This window comes from Magallana gigas, chromosome 3, assembly GCF_963853765.1.
Source record: "Magallana gigas chromosome 3, xbMagGiga1.1, whole genome shotgun sequence".
Lineage (NCBI taxonomy): Eukaryota > Metazoa > Mollusca > Bivalvia > Ostreida > Ostreidae > Magallana > Magallana gigas.
Window position 1 is genome coordinate 21,578,970 of NC_088855.1, and position 17,833 is coordinate 21,596,802.

At 30.6% G+C, this 17,833-nt stretch overlaps 1 protein-coding gene across 1 annotated transcript; it reads left to right on the top strand.

Moving 5' to 3' along the window:
* Positions 1 to 2,243: 2,243 nt before the first annotated feature.
* Positions 2,244 to 3,527, top strand: LOC117692649 (uncharacterized). Its single transcript, XM_034481200.2, has 3 exons — positions 2,244 to 2,592; positions 2,840 to 2,908; positions 3,032 to 3,527. The coding sequence occupies exons 1-3, from the start codon at positions 2,346 to 2,348 to the stop codon at positions 3,523 to 3,525; spliced, it is 810 nt and encodes a 269-aa protein (XP_034337091.2). The 5' UTR covers positions 2,244 to 2,345; the 3' UTR covers positions 3,526 to 3,527.
* The last annotated feature ends 14,306 nt before the right edge of the window (positions 3,528 to 17,833 follow it).

Below are 17,833 nucleotides of genomic sequence, written 5' to 3' on the forward strand. Positions count from 1 at the left end.
ATGTATTTCCGAAAGCTTTCCTAAAAATCAAGTTCATGTTTAAAACTCAACCAACGAATATCTTCTTTGAATCCATTAAGTTTTGTTTCATACTTATTTAGGGAAAATGTCATAAGGTTATTGACCCTAGCTTGATTAAGTAGATAAGGAAATTTTGTAACTTGTCCTTTAAATTACCTCTCTGACTACTTGAACTTTGTATTCAGACTCTTATCATAATGCATGTTCATCATCGATAGAATTCAAAATCTTTACGCCTCGTTATTTCTTACCAACTGAGGCACTTAAATTTCAATTATTTCTGAGTACATAAACTTTACATTCTACGGTTAGATTTTTTGCATTACTTTTTTCACAGAACGATCCGTTGTCTTACTTTACATGCACTTCGAACACGTTTTCCGCCCCTACAGAGTGCATATTGTCGTTAATTCAATGTAACACTATATCACTAAAAGTAGTACAAGGTATAAGTGAAATCAAGTCCTTGTGAAGTTTTTAATTTTTTTTAAATTTTGGTTTTCAAAATAAAACAAAGAGTTCCTGTACGAACTATTAATATTAACATTTTACAGTGTCTTAGTCTGTAAGAACACTACGAATACATTTTGTATTGATAGTCCAATATATTTCATTAAGACTATTTTGATATTTTATCGTACAATTTAATTTTATATGATATTTTAATACTACTTATATCAGAGACCATTAAAGAAACAAAATGAATCAAATATTTTTAGAACACCACGTTATTCTTTTCAAAAATCTATCTTTTCGAAATATATGATAAATTCAATCCGTGCTGTAACTTTGATTTCACATTTTGAATATTTTACATGGTGCTCATTATATTGTAGAATTTTTTTGTATTCCGCTAATTTCTAGTTATGTAATGTAGTTTTCCAAACGTATTGTATATGTTATATTTGTTTGAATATTGTCTTGCTAAATTCTTTAATGTTTCTGATTTTGTTCTTTGCAGTTAATGTTTTACATTTTTTCCTCGTATGTGCGGTATCTAAAGGTTTCTTAAAGTGAAGGTAAAGCTATTAATATATTAAAATCAAGTAATTTTCAAATATAAAAAAAAAATTCAAGGAATAGTGAGCCATCAATACAACTATCTTTTTAGTTTACCTTTCAACAGAATTCCGGGTCCGCGCCTTGCCTAGTACTAGCGTAAATAATGAAATATATTATGCAAAAAATTACTTGAACACGGCACAATATGCTATGTTTGTGCACAAATCAGACATCTCTTTATTTTTTAACAACATGGTATTGCACACCAAAACCATAAAACACAGCTATAATTTTTATTCAGCAACCCAAAGTTTACCTTCTCTAACCATGAGTAGACTTGTTGAACGAGAACGATAATTCTGTTTCAGATATGACCGTTTTAGTACAAAAACCGATAGATGTTTCACAAAACTTATCTCTCAATACATTTTCATAATTTAACATATATCAAAATAGAATATGACATAAAAACGAATCAATATTTTGAAAATATTATCTAAACACTCATACTTCCGCTTGAAATTTTACAGGAAGTGTACAAATCTTGGACTCGCCTCGACGAAAGTCTTGTTAACCTTCATTCGAGCACCTTTTGATTTATTACAGTCTTAGTAACGATAAATACAACAAATTGAACACAATCGCAGGGGTGTAAAAGTCTGCATGTTGAATTGTCTAACCTTAATATTAATACGAGTTGACCGTCTGTTTGTCATTTCAGTGTTGCATATTAAAAATGACTTTTGTATGGAAGTAAATAAAGGAAACAGTTAAGCAAAATTCAAAGTTCGAGAAGCCAATATAAACTTGGTAAATGAAGAGAAATGTTGATAAGGAAAACTTTAAGGTGACATTTACAAAAAATAAAACATGGTTTCAATACTTTCCCATAGAAACCACATAAGGAGAAAATTATTTTTAAAGATGAAAAAAATATAAAACATCAATCATAGAGTTGAATTAAAAAAGAACAATTAAAAACAATTGAATATTTAAAAAGAAGTGAATCACGATATATATGCAAACTAAAGAAAATGTAATATGAAACAATTGATGAAATACTAGTAACAAATAAAAAAAAAACGACAGTTGTACAATACGTTTTCAACAAAATCAGATCATATATTACAAAAATTGACATGCCAGAAAACGGTGCAGTTGTGTGGTGCTTAGTAAATTTGCAAGTTGCAAGTGAACTTATCTCATAAATTGCTATAATCTGCCGAAAAATAACTCCCACATAAAGGGCATACATTAACCTTATTAGGTTAGACCTAAAAAGATAACAATCTTTTAGAAAAGTTTTGTGCCACGTTATAATTATGACGCAGTTCGTTTGGTTTCTAGTTTACACGGCCGTTGTCTTTTGCCGAGATTTTGATACTGAAAATGTTGACAAGAGAATTCTGCTGAATGATCCTGATCTGTTCCATACTCAAATACAAGCCGTTCAACGGGAGCTTGAGACGGTTAAATTCCAACTAGCCACTCAAGTAAATATCAACAATGCACAACAAGCGGAAATTGACTCCCTGAAGCGTGTCACTAACAACCAACACACAACACAAGGTAATATTGTAATCCAGGTAATATAGGTCTGTTTACTAAAAACCGTCACAAAACAATATAACTTAACCATTAGAAAGAAGAATCATGGTCACCAAAGCCAAATTGAATGTGAAAAAGGGATGAACTGAGCTGTTATTAGCCGTATTATTAAACGTTACAATATTTGTAAATTTAACTCCTAGGGAAACCAATGTCTAAAAGGTATTTTGTGTTTTGAGTATATAATATAATTAATATCATATTTCAGGATCTACTTATACCATATGGGGTAAAACACACTGTCCACCAAAGAACGGGACAGGCACAGTCTACAGTGGTAACTTTATATATTTGTGATACTCATCTTTTTAATGCCTACATTGCATTTGTAATATATATGTGTGTATATTTGTAAGCTACTGCACCTTGAATAATATTAAGCATACCTACTTGTACAAAGGTATCGCTGGTGGAGGATATTATGATAAGCCGGGAAATGGTGCAAACACTCTCTGTCTCCCTCACAATCCGGATCCAGCTCCGTCGGATTTTCCAACTCATTTTCAAAATAATGATAGAGCAGCGTCAAGCTTTATATATGGAGCCGAATATCAATACACATACAGAAATATTGCGTTAGATGATGATGTTCCCTGTGCTATATGTAGTGTTGCGCATGCGTCCTCCGTTATAATGATACCTGCCAAAATGACCTGTCCAACGGGATGGTCAAAAGAATATGCAGGAGTCTTAACAGCATCAGCTCAACTGTCTGGTCATCGCATTGGAGAGTATTTGTGTGTGGATCAGAATGCTGAATATCTCGGAGAAGGAACTCGACAACAGAACTACGACGGAAATTTGTTTTATCCTGTCCAAGCAGCCTGTGGTTCCCTCCCGTGTCCACCGTTTACGTCGTCACAACTGATAGCTTGTGTAGTCTGTTCGAAATAAAAGAGTTTAAAGCGCACTCTAAGCTGATCAATATAATGTTTGGTTTGATAGAAAAAGTAATTTTTAGTTGATAAAAAACTTCAGGTGAAAAAAAAAACCCAAATTAGATTCAGTTTCAACCTCCCCACATAACCGGGGTCGAAGGTTCACAAGAACGATTCAACCACCAGCATAGAGTTAATTTTTTCAAAATATTTTTCAAAATAATTTTGATCATAGTGTATATTTGAAGTTCTTAAAAATAGGTTTTAAACAATAGCTCTGAAAAGTTGGTAGTTGACGTAGTTTTTTTTTTTTTTTTGGGGGGGGGGGGTGAAAAATAACACTACAAAGTCTGAATGTAATAAATGGTTTTTCATAATTATCAGTGGAATTTTTTTACAGTGTGAGTGAACGCCATTCTTAAGCAAAATTATAAATTGGTTAAAATACAATTGTGTTATTAAACGATAGATGATGTTATCCAAAAGAAATTACAACAGGTGTGATCTTAATACTTTTCACTAGAAATTATTGACTGAAGAAACGAATTTTTAGACAGCAAACTGAAAATATGGAATAGGAACAAATTACAGTAGTCGAAATTCATGAAAATAGTATAAATTTTTAATTATAGAATGCAAGTTAAAATAAAACGATTCAATAAACTAAAATACACTCTCAAATCTATAAAAAAAAACCAAAAAACAAAAAAAAACTACAAAAAAAAAACAACAACATTTATTTCAATTATTAGCTCGCCATTGTTTAATGCTTATATGTTTTTGTAAATCTGGCATGTCATAATAATGTTATGACATACAACAAATGTAACACGTTAAAACTTATCTCACCATTTGCATTAACTGACGAAATATGACAGGCATATAAAGGACATATATATATATATATATATATATATATATATATATATATATATATATATATATATATAAACCTTATCAGGTTAGGCCCAAAAAGATAACAATTCTTTAGAAAAGTTTGTGCCACGTTATAATTATGGCGAATGAAGAAGTGCACTTATAGGCCCGGTAAAAAGTTTTTAAAAATGTAGATTCAAATTAAGCTTAATTTTCAAACTCACATTATCTATTGAAATTTAAACCATAAGAACTAACAAGTTTAGCGCTGAATTTAGTGCATATAAAAACACAAAGCTTTAGAACATAGTAGGGGTAAGCCAAACATTCGTGATATGATAAAGTAAATACAGGACGGACATTCAATCCAAAGCCTTTGTTTACCGTCTGCCTACCCGTGTACAAACCTGTGGAAAAGACAAAAGACGCTTTATACATTTAGAAACCTCATGAGAAAAGAAGTTTGTGCAACATTATGCTGGTACCTAAAATATGTCAGATGTGTGGAAATTTCAAGGTTTTTACTATAGCAAGTGAAAGCTTTTACCTGCGTGACCCATGTTTGAATCTACGTATGGAACAAACAGTCACGTGGGCTCTATCCAGGTAGTCTTGTCATATGTGCTCTCTATCGACTTTGTATGGTCAGAGATGTTTGCTTGATCACTATGGTAATATGCAACTTCAAAGCTTTAATAGATTTTTTTTCCAGACGTAAAATAAAACATCAAGTATAATTCAGCAAACGCGCCAATCGATCCACCAACAGAATAATGTCTTCTCCCTCTGATTTACATAGACACAATTCAAGTAGGTTCAGTAAGATTTTTTCCCGATTTAGATTATAGGCATTTCAATTGTTTAAACTGTATGCTAGTTTTGATAAATTTAAGCGTGCATATAAATCAGACGCTTCATATGTGCGTTCTTAATTAAATATTACGGAAAAAAGCAATTTGTTGATAATTTCTACATAAAACGGCACTGAAAATGGGCCTATTCTCAATAGCTTAAGTGCATTTGTTCTTTCTTTGGTCTCTAGATTTTACGATTGTTGTCTTTTACCAGCATATAGACGCCGAAAACTTCGGCCAAAGAATTGTGCTCGGTGATCCCAATCATTCTAAGATTGTCAAAGATGAAGTGGACATATATTTTTCCCAAACATTTAATACAATTTTTTGGCACACTGTGTATGTCGTTTGTTTTAAACAGAAGATATTTTGCAAAAAATAAGTGATGTACTATATCTTTCCATAAGAAACCAACGAATAATAATGATTTAAAAAATATGATAGGACTATTTGAACAATGGAAACATATATATATATAACACAAACATTTTTATCAGGAAAGAATTGTGAGCTCTTTATCTTGCAAACTTTTTTTATTTGTAAACTGGTGTACAATCCTTAGCTACTCTTTGAAGCATTGCAAAAAATGGGAGGGGGAATGACCAAGAAATGTGACCATGCCCCTTTCAAATCAAAGCGATAGTAGTTCAGTAGGTTAAGCTTTTATTGTTCCTTTAGCTGTTAGTTCAAGTCCTAAACAAACTTGCTGAAGCTTTGCTCATTTAATTTAATCAAGGATCTACTTATACTGTTTGGGATGAAAGAAATTGTCCACCAAAGAATGTAACGGACTCCAAGTACAGTGGTAATTATACTTTCTTGTGATTATCTTCTATACCTACATAGCATTTGTGAAATATTCAAGTAAATGCATGAATGTAAGAATTTGCTTTTAGGTATGGGATTTCGGATGCATAGGCATCGCTACATATGTAAATGAGGGCATTCTAATCGGTATGGAAACAGTGCGAATACTCTTTGTCTTCCACACAATCCGGACCCAGCTCCGTCAGATTTTTCAATCTGATGTCACATGTAAGGTTTGTGATGTTGCACCTGTGTCATCATCAATTATGATGATATCTGCCAAAATGACATGTTCTTCGGGATGGTCTATTGAATATGCAGGAGTCTTAACAGCAGCTTGTCAATATTCTGGTCTTGCTATACGAGAATATTTGTGCATTGATGAAAATGTTGAACACAGTACCTTATGGACAGTACTCAACAGAACTACGATGGTAGATTATTTTATCCCGTCCAATAGGCCTGTGTAACCCTCCCATATCCGCCGAACAAGAAATCACAACTGATCTTAATGTGTTCGAAATGAATGTTATAAACTTCATTTGGGTTTAAAATTATCATTGTTTATAATACTAAATGATGATAGAAATACAAACTTTTCGATATTTGTTTGGGTTGGATTATTTTCAATAAGTAAAAATACTGAAATTCTCTACAAAATATAAAACTTACAAATATGTTAATAGAACAATCAAAATGTTTGTCATTCACTTGTGTAGTCTCATGCTAAAATTATACTATCAAACTAAAGGTAATCCAGAATATAAAACTTTAAATGTTTATAATAGTACACAATACAATAATATCAATGTGTTTATGAAAAGGTTGGTATAAACAATTAAAAGTTAACTTAATTATATTTAGGACTGATATTGGTCTTGTCTAAACTAAGGGTTCCATTCTATCTACACCAGCTTTATATTTTCATTGTTGTTTAAAACCAGTTAGATCCTGTTTTGTCATTTGTACGCTCATAGAATGAAAGTTTTTTTTTTATTTCTTATGAAATAATTGCAAATATAGTTAGAAAATTTAGTGTTAACCGATAACGAATAAGGTTTTTAATTAATGCAAAAATATAGGAAACAATGTAAATTTCTTATGAAATAAATGTAAATAAAGTTAGAAAAATTTAGTGTTAGTCGATAACGAATGAGGTTTTTAATTAATGCAACAAAATATAGTAAACAATGTAAATTCATTTATATGTATGACCAATTTTCAAAATCATTATGTTCTACATTATCAATCAAAGTTCTGTAATGATCATATGAATTAAGAGAGTCTTGACAACACTCATGTAAGTGTTTTTCTGCAAACAATTAATGAACAAATTAAACGTATAATCCATAACCTCTTAAACATGACACTCTATTAAAACATAGAGAAAGGGATTCTTTAGGTAATAACAGTAGTTTGAGAAGATAAGTATTTGAAAATTAATCAATAATATTATTTTTACAGAATAAGGTTTGGGCTTAAATGTTAACATACTGGGAAAAAGACTCAAAATGGTAAGTAATAAAATTGTCTTACTTGTTAAAACACTCTATATTTTTAGAAGTTTCAATATAAATGAAGTCTTGCTAATGACTTTTTAGATTGGATCCATTTTGATCTTCATTTGAGAAAATTAAATTCTGAAAGTTATAGAAAATTACTTGACTTCATAAGGAAGAATTGTAAATTGTCCGTTTAAAGTTCATGATTATACAATGAGAAAGTAATTCGCTATTGGTTTATATAATAGTCAACCTACTAACACGTAATCTCTGAATTTTTTTTCTGGTTCAAGATGTTGAACATGAAGCGTTGCCTTTTAAAAATCATCAAGGACAGTCGTATCTAAAACAGTTTTTATATTTTACACGGGAAGGGAAAAAGAGGGCGATTTTAATTTGCTTTTGTCCCTTATACCTTGATACTTATATCATATAGTCTTTAATTATAATTATAAAATATGAAACAAGAGGTCCATGCACCACATAGCTCATCTGAGCAGCAATAGCCCTAAAAATCAGTTTTATTGAGTCATCGTAGTATACATGTATAAAAATTCTGAACAATGTAGTAGAATAGTTCCTATATAAAAAGATTCACAAATTTCCCTAGAATATTCTTATATTAAATTTTCAGCCACTTTTGTAACGGATGATATCATAGTCTCTTCACATATTGAGTATTGCAGTTCTCAAGGAGATCTTATAAACATATAAACTTACATCAACCTTTGAACCCATTGTGGGGTCATTAATTATCCAGAGGCGACAATCTAAAGAATCAAGAACCAACAATATGTCTAAATACTTGCGTATTAGTAATATCATATATCGTAGCATTTAAGTTTTTAAATTTTTTTTTCTTATGTAAAATTCAACCCTCTAATGTGATTCAACCCTATTTACACAATCTGAGCTTGATTTCATTAAAAAAAACAGTTTAGGCAATTTTTTTTAAATTAATTTTTTAATATATAGCTATGAAAAAATTTGTATCCCTACCCAATTGTGGCCAAACCCTACCTGCAAATATTGTGATTTTGACAACTTGAATCTACACTATCTGAGGTTGCTTTCACTAAAGTTACAGCTTTATTGGTTAAAAATTTCAACTCCCATTGTGGTCAAAACCTATCCCGGCGAACCTGACTTGAACAAATCTTCATTACTTGAGGATGCTTCCGAACAAGTTACAGCTTTTCTGGAAAAATAGTTTTTGTGAAAAAAATTTATAAAATTTGACTCAACACTGTAGTCCACCTGTACTCCCGATGATCATGTCTTGAACAAATGTAAGTCTACATTCCTGACAAGTTTAAGCTTTTCTGAAGATAATTGAATAATACCGAATTTTTTCAATAATTTTAATAATCTCCCCTTGAAAGATGGCGGCCCCTTCATTTTAATAAGCATTTTTAATAACCACAAAAAGTAAAGAATGAGACTATGACATGATAAGAAGTAATTTTTGCAAATTAAGTATGCACAAAAAATTCAAAACCAAAGGAATAACCCTTTATACAAAATGAAATGTCATCTTTGCATTATATAAAAACACGTTAAAACAAAATTTAACCACTTTGTGCACAATACATGATACAAAATAAACAACAAACAGTGTTTATTGCCAAATAAATTAAGGTAAAAACACAATCACGGTTTTGCACCATTCATGCACGAACTGATATCAAAGTATCGATTGCTAAATGAACATAGAATCAAAACGATCATACTGGATCATTCGCTAACAGATGTATGATAATTCTGTTTGAAAATTCACGTCACAATTTTTCGACTGTCTTCGGAATTTGTTTGAGAAGTTATTCCTCAGTAAAAGGTATATTAGTGTGCTGAGTGTGCTCCTTTTTTTGTACATATTTGATAAGTAGATATAGAACAATAAATTTTGTTTTGATTACAATTATGGTTTGCTTTGAAAATCATTTTTATAATTTAAAAAAATGCAATAAAATTAAAGGGATTTGTTCAATAAATCAGATATATAGTAATCTAACCGTCAAAAAAATTTCAATCTTTTTAAGTCCCATTACCATAACAAAAATCTTTCTTTAAATATAATATCAAACAAAAATTATAATCAAAATACATTATAACTTACAATAGATTAGAATGTATTCATTAAGCTGCTATCTATAAAACATCACGTATCATTGTTTAATGTTCTTCAATTCGCCATAGATTCAAACTTTCTGATTGGATAAAACGGGCTTGCATGATTTTTAAAAAATATTTTCTTTTTAAACTGTTTATTTCCAACATATTTATTATCGTTAATCTGAGTTTTTTGGGGTGTTTTGGGTTACATGAAAACACCAAACTTTTTGTCAATACGATTGAATACGAATACACTAGTTTTAAACTGCTGTTAAAATTAATATGAATGCAGATATCATGATCAGATCCCTGAACTAATGCCAATATTCTTTAAACCCAGTGTTCTTGTAGGAGTCGGTAAGATGGTTCTTGGGTTATTCAATCTGTTAATTGGAGTTATCAATGCATGCTGGAATATCATACTCCCCGCCATTATCAACAATTCGGGAAACCCTGAGATCATCATACATGACTTTTTGTCCAGCACATCTCTGAATAGGTTTGCTTTGCTTTTTCCTAAAAAAGAATTCGAATGCATTCAAGCTAACCAAATCAAATCACAAAAAGGTACTGTTTTAAGAGATATTTATAAAAATGATAAATAATGCTCACATTTTTTTATAACAAATAAGAAGGACACACAACAGAAGTAAAATCAGTAGACCACTGGCAACGAGCAAGGAGGCCTCCGTGTTCGTCAAATCATCCAGATCAAGGTCAGGAGTAGTACTAAGAGGTGCTGTCAGCATTATCATGTACGTGTAAAATTACTTAGATTGTAGAACAGTTTACATTCATAGTTTTCATTCTTTAATGTATATTTTTAATTTAATTTCCAATGTTGATGAATTCAATGAATACATGTTAATTAGAAAAAAGGGTCGGTTGCAGAATGTAAATGGTCCATTTTATCATTATCATAATCCATAATTGTTTTGAATTTTAAAAATAAGGTGTAAGATTATTGCTGCATGAAGCTTTCATTGAACCGAATGTTGGAAATGTCAAAGTCCCATGAATAATATTCTCCGGATCAGGGTTAAAAGTAAAGCATGGGGCTGATGTCCAGACTAGAAAAATAAGTTATTTCAAGATATGAATAATATCAATGTACTTCTGTATATAGATATTATCCAAAATTGAGTAATATTATAAGACAAATGACCCCCGACCCCCCCCCCCCCCCCCCAAACAAAAATATCCAACAAAAACACTAAAATGGTTTGTCTTCTAGAGTTTGTTGGTTGGTTTAGAATATTAGATATGATTAAAAACTATCTTCAAGAACTTGTTGGTTGGTTTAAAATAGTAAATATTATTGAAAATAGGGGGAAAACACAAATGAGTTGACACATTGTAAATTAAAATATGTGAAACTGACTGTGTGTATCAGACGATGAGCATTACATGGTTTTTTTTTTAAAAAGAAGATGGGCAATGCTCAAGAGAGATGTTAAAACTCAATACTGTGACCAAAAGCTTAAGTTTTAGTTTCATTTGTTTTGAATGTTGACCCTTTTCCAACAAATTCCATACAATTTTCAAAATAAACAAGTCGGTTGGTGCAAAAAGTGTAATTATACGATAAATGCAAACACAACAGTCATAGTGTTTCAATATCACATCGAACTGTGCACGTTGTAAATATGACCTATATACAAACTGTGCATAGCTCCGATTTTTTGTCTGCTTTCGATCCAACATACCTTCAATAAAGCTCCAGTACATGCATTAATGATTGGTTGGTAGTCGCTTTTTTAAAGTAATTAATACATAACATTTGCCATTAAAAATAAGTGTATATATCTAATTATGGTTAAACAATCCTTCATTTATTTACCCTTGAATGGCTCGATACATCCTTGTTTGGGATCGCATATCTGCCGATTACTACAATTGCACCTTTGACGACATCCAAATCCATAATGACCAAATGAACAATTGTTACGACATTCGGTTCCCCATGAACCGATGCAAGCTGAAAAGTACAAATTTATTAGAAATTTTATTCTATTTATGTCTTTGATATTATTTTAAAGCACTCTCATACTAGTTAGTTTAAGCAAGCACGATGATTTACCTTATTTATGTTAAAAAAATATTTTTATGTGAAAAAAATCAAATTAACAAAGAACAATTATATAAAATTGTTGTTTATTTCAAATTAATGATCACTCTGACCAAGTTTCCGATTTCTACTAAAATGAATTTAAGTGACTGTTCATAGCGGGATGCAATAGCCAAATCCGTGTTATGCAATATGTTTGCCGTTACATTTAAATACAGTTACTGTGGTTATCGAAAGTTTAAAACTCACAAATCGTGAACAGACTGGGGCAAAGAGAGGCGGGCAGCAGATTAAAGTGAGTATAGATTTTTGCTGCGTTTTTTAACTTGTCTGAGATATATGATGTGCGTTGCGTTTTTAACTGGGCGGCTTCTCATTCCGAAATTTTAGATCCTATAGGGTTTGATTTTATCGAGAAATAGTAGACAACCTCATATGAACAATTCTAATAGAGTGGTAACATGGTCTTTATTCAAAGAGATTCACTTCATTATTTGCAGATAATTATATCTTGTGTTTATTTTGTATTGTTTGTTATTTGACAGGGAAAGTCCTAAGGTAGCACATGCATTTGAACAACAAGTTATACCAAATAGAAAATACATTCTCGGAGATTCACGATGACAGTGAGTCGCGCTGGTATTTAAAGCTTTGTTAAATGTATTATATCATACTTATAATGGACTTATATTTCATCGTAAAACATGTACGATATGTGATCAGTAACTCAATAAGTACACCTACATATTTAATATAAACATGACATTTCATTTTTACTTTATAAACTTCATTTCAGATTTTTGATTTTCTTTATTTCTTAACATGATATCGATGTTCGTCAACAAGATGGCACAGTTGATGCAGCTTTATCATTATTTTAATAATGTAACACGTAATAACATGTAATACCACCTTTACTGTAAAGTGTTATCGATTGTATTAAAATACAATCGATAACACTTTACAGTAAAGGTGGTAAAAATAACACATATAGTAGAAATTATTTTTTGTTATTTGATATTGATATTGAATTGATATTGCCTTTGTAAATTACTAATAATTAGATTTTATGTTTATCACCCGTATATTTCAAGTTTGTAAAATTTTATTTCAGAGTATCGCCTTGCTACCCTTTAAAGGGATAACAATACAGAAGATATATCTAGGAGCAATGATAAAGAGTCTATTATGACCAACATATATACATGTATGAGCCAGTTAATTGTAACTAGAGAACTAGAGAAAAACACGCTTTCACTAGCATCAATTCCTACGAAATTCTCCTGTGTATGTATCATGCATTACTTTTCTAAATTAACCGTGACAGCTGCAGTTTCATCAATATTCTTTGTCATCATATTCCGCAAATTTGTTTAAGGTGCCATGGGTATTTGAATTCAGTCAATGATCCTTTTCAATTTATTTATATGAGACACATGTATTGCACTTTAATGTATATTTAGTTTCGATTCAACTCAACAATGATATTCACAAATTTTGATTGTTCTTTATTCATAACATCTCATTTTGTTTTTAAAACATTGATAGATTACTACTTACTTAAATTTTCTTATTAATCAGCTGCTTTCTGCAAGGTCATTTAAGAAAACTATACCCTTTGAGACCATAAGTGAAAGTGGACCAGGGTGTTTTGTGATTTACTTTAATCGAGTTAATGATTTAACAAACATGTATTGATATATATGTTTGTCGTCATAGCTGTAGTTGATGTACCTACAGTATGAGCACATGTACTAATGCTATGAATTTGTTTTAAAAAAAAAAGAAAGCGATGACTATAAACCGGTCAATTGTCTACAGATTCAGACGAAACTTACAGTATTACCGTTGTTTCGAATGTTACTTTAATAACATTTACTGGTTTTCTAATATAAGGTTCGTTATTTTTTTTTACCAGAGTTTGGCTAAAAATGTTAATATTGCTTTATTTTTTGGTAACATATAAAAAATTATCTTGTTTTACTGCAGAAAAATAATAGATTATAAAGATTTTTGAAAACATAACTATAACGTTTTTAAAAAAGCATAAAAAATAATCAAGTATAATATTGAAAAAAATATGGGTTTTTTTTCAACGTTTAAAAACGTAATTAAAAACTTTAATATCCATGAAATGTAATGTTTTATGCAATAAACGCAAGGTAAAACTTCATAGCCTGTTTACTCTTAAGAAATAAAATGGAAATGAAAAACCAGGTATTGTTTAATCAATAACAGATTATTTTTTGCGGTTGTGCAATCATTGACAGGTAGAAACGTAAACTCGATATGCATGAGCATCTTTTCAAAATCATCAGCTCTACATTATTTTCTTAAGTTTATCAGTGATCATCATCAATGATCAATAGATACTAATTTTTTTCTGTACCATGTGAAACTGTTAAAAGAGTTTCAATAAAATGTTTCCAAAAGAAAAGGATATTTTTGTCGGCCGCCAGCAGGTACATGTAGTTAGTGATATAATAACAAAGTAAAACTGGCTGTGCGTTTCTTCGGAGCTATCATCAATCAAACACTTTGTTTACGCAACGCAGCTTCGCTCAAAGAGATCGCTTTGTTGAAAAAGACCAGTTATTAAAATTATTTAATTTAAAAATGATTATAATATGTAATGGTAGTGTATTGCTTTGTCCTTATGTCTGCAAAATCTCTATCTTTTTCATTTTTTTGGTAGGGGCCAAATAGCACAAATTATTTGCAACCGTTCTTTTGATGCTTGTGTCAATTTCTGTCAATGTATTACTTGTCGTAAACTGTATTGAGTGAGGGTCAAAGTGATGAGAGATAAAATTTTATACCTTCGCATTTTCCTGAAACATTCTTATAATCTTGACAGCACTCATATACCCCAGCTTTACTGCAAGCAATTGTACAAAATTAACTATTATATACGTTAACCATAAACTCGTTGTAAATAAACAGTACTTGAAAGCATAAAGAACGACAATTCTTAAGGTTGTGATAGTTGTTGGTAGAAAATAATATTTGAAACTTTATCAACATATCTAAAATCAAACTAAAAAATGAGAAGGAAGAAAATTGTCTTACTTGTTAAAACACTCTCGCGCATCAGATGTTTCGACATACATGTAAGTCAAAAACGGTAATAAAGCAATAATTATTCCCTGTGAATCCATTTTGCTCTGACCGTTTTGATTTGGAAATGCTAAAACCTAATGAACCAAACTTCACTTCAATAATGAAATATTGTAACTTTTATGTGTAAAGTACAAGCTTATATGTGTCCTTAAACTTTGTAATCAGACTCATTGCACTATTCATGATAAATATTCTAAATCTACATTCTAAATCACAAAGGCTCGAGATATCAGCACACAACTCGTTTAATTTGAATAAAAATCACATAACATCGCAACTTATGAGAGATCAAATATATATATATATATATATATATATATATATATATATATATATATATATATATATATATATATATATATATATATAAGCAAAACTATTGGAATAACTCTCTAGTTGACATACACCTGCTCATAGTGAAGAATATAGATATACATAAAGTACAGGAATATTCACTGTATTGGAGGTCCTAATTCGCCTCGGCCGTTGCTTAAATTGACAACCTCTGAAACCCACTCTCTTAGCAGTGAGCTGACCGCGCTAACAACTCAGCTGTCTAGGCAAGACAAAAATCTTGCTTTCGATGACAATGAAATTTCGACTTTGCGATGACAGGAATTCTGCTACCGTCTCACAGGAAGTCAACATGGCAAACCTATGTAAGGTTTTTGATGTCTGGGTGTTTGGGGTGGGGTTTGGGGGGGGGGGGGGGGTTTGTTTGTTTATTTTTTTCTGGGTTTTTTTTTACTCTTGTATTCACAATATCAATAGGAATGATTTTGTAACTCAAAAAATGGCATTTTGGTTTTCAACTTATTCAAGTTGTACAAAAACAGGAGTGATGATCGTTTTAATTGTTATCCTTTCTTGACTTTATTTTAGTCCCAAGACTTTGAAAGAAGAAGATATGAAAATTGTATGAGTTTAAGAAAAAAAAAAGATACAAAAAAATGATTCTTCATTTTTCTAGAGAGTAGATAACGGTCTCATAGTGTGGCCAACCGGAATTCAAGGCGCTAGAAATTAAAAAAAAGTATACAGTATTTAATGACACTTGTAGAGAGGTTAACGTTAAATGCATACATCTTTCCTTTTTGTTGAATACAAGAGAGGTTTAATATCTTCAAAATAAAACGAATAAATGATAATATAACCTTTTTTAATAAACCTTTGAGTATTTTTACGACTGAACTTGTAATATCAACTATATTTCCCAACGCTCCACTCCTAATTAGTGTATATCCCGTCAAAAACACATATGTTGTTCATTTTGCTCTGTATTTTACTAAAACTTGAAAGTTCTGTTGCATTTCACTGAACTGTACGGCCGATTCACCATAGATCGATTCTTTCTGATTGGATGAACTATCCTTTCAATTTTTTCAAACGTGTCCTCTTTACACTGTTCGTTTTCATCGCAGTTGTTGTCGTTAATTTGAGTTTCAGGGGATGATCTTGGTGATTTAAAAACGTCGTAACTGTTTGTCATTACGTTTGAATACGACGACAAATGCTTTTCGCTCTTGAAATTGATGTGGTTGTAATTATCAGATCCCCTGCACCAATGTGCATATCCCTCTGGATCCAGTGTTTTTGAACGGGTAAGTGGTATTCTAGCCTGGTTAGATGGTTTTTTGGTTTCTACTGGTGTTATTACCCCATTTAAGTTGGGATGCAAATTGCATACTCTCGTCGATGTAGCACTGCCATTATCAACCATTTGGGAATCTCTGATATCATTGTAGATGACTTCTTGTCCATCTTTAACTTCAGAAATGTTAATTATCAATTTCATGTAGTTAATATTATATATATTAAAAGGAATTATTTTGTCGAAACTTTTATTATAAAGTATCATATGATGAGTACCTGCATATGTCTTTTTTGGTTTACTTTGCTTTCTCCTAAAAAAAACTAAAATGATATACATTCTGCTATCAAAAAATAAAAAAAATATAAAAAAAAATTGTTACTTGAGATAGGTCTAATAGTAAATAATACTCACATTTTACGATTACAAATAAGAATAGTACACAGAAGAAGTGAAATCAGAAAACCACTAACAACGAACAAGGAGGCTTCTATGATCGTAAAATCATCCAGACCAGGGCTAGGAGTAATGTTTGATGGTGCTGTCGAGGCAACAGTATTTTTGTGTTCATGTACGTTCAAAAATTAGAAAAAAAAATTACGTTCATAGTTTTTATTCTTCAATGTATCTTTTTTTCCATTTAATTGCCAATGTTATTGTTAAACAAATTAAGTAAAAGAAAAAATAAGTCAGTAATGTATATGGTCCATTTTATCATTATGGTAATCATATAACTGTTTTGAATTTTAAAAAAAATGAGATGTGAAAGAATTGCTGAATGAAGCTTTCATTGAACTGAATGTTGGAATTGTCAAATTATTAAGTTTTTTATTTTATTCTTTTTAATATTCACTAATTCACATGTATCTGACGTTGTGAAAATGTTATAAGAAATCACCAACTAATAAAATCAATCTATGTACGTGTAAGAAGACGAGAATTCCTGTCTACGTACTATAATAGTTTGGATTTGCTAATTTAAACAGGAATTTAGCAACCAAGTTCTGGTTCGTTTGACATGGGTTACATAAATTTTCTTTGTCGTTTACTCGTTATGATATTGAATCTGATTTATGTTTTTTTACCGTATCAGTGATAAGGTTACAAATGAAGGTGATTGCTTTATTATCGTTGCTCAAAATTGCGAAACGCCAGGATATTTATAAGTAAAAAAAAAAATTTAAACATGGTATTCCTAATAAATGCTTACGGCAGTAAGTAGTGTTATAATATAACATCGAATATGAAATATTATTGTACACAGTTCTGATTCTTGTTCCATCATACGTTCGATTTGTGTTTAAGGTTGATTGAATGTTGTTGTTTTTTTATTTGACATGTAATGAATTCATAATATTTTTTTTTTAAAAACCAAGTATATAAATCATTTTAAG

What these genes read in the sequence shown, in the direction of transcription:
- LOC117692649 (XM_034481200.2), top strand. Translation starts at nt 2,346, where the DNA reads ATGACGCAGTTCGTTTGGTTTCTAGTTTACACGGCCGTTGTCTTTTGC. An exon ending in CAACCAACACACAACACAAG is followed by an intron (nt 2,593 to 2,839) that starts GTAATATTGTAA and finishes ATCATATTTCAG; the next exon opens with GATCTACTTATACCATATGG. An exon ending in GACAGGCACAGTCTACAGTG is followed by an intron (nt 2,909 to 3,031) that starts GTAACTTTATAT and finishes ACTTGTACAAAG; the next exon opens with GTATCGCTGGTGGAGGATAT.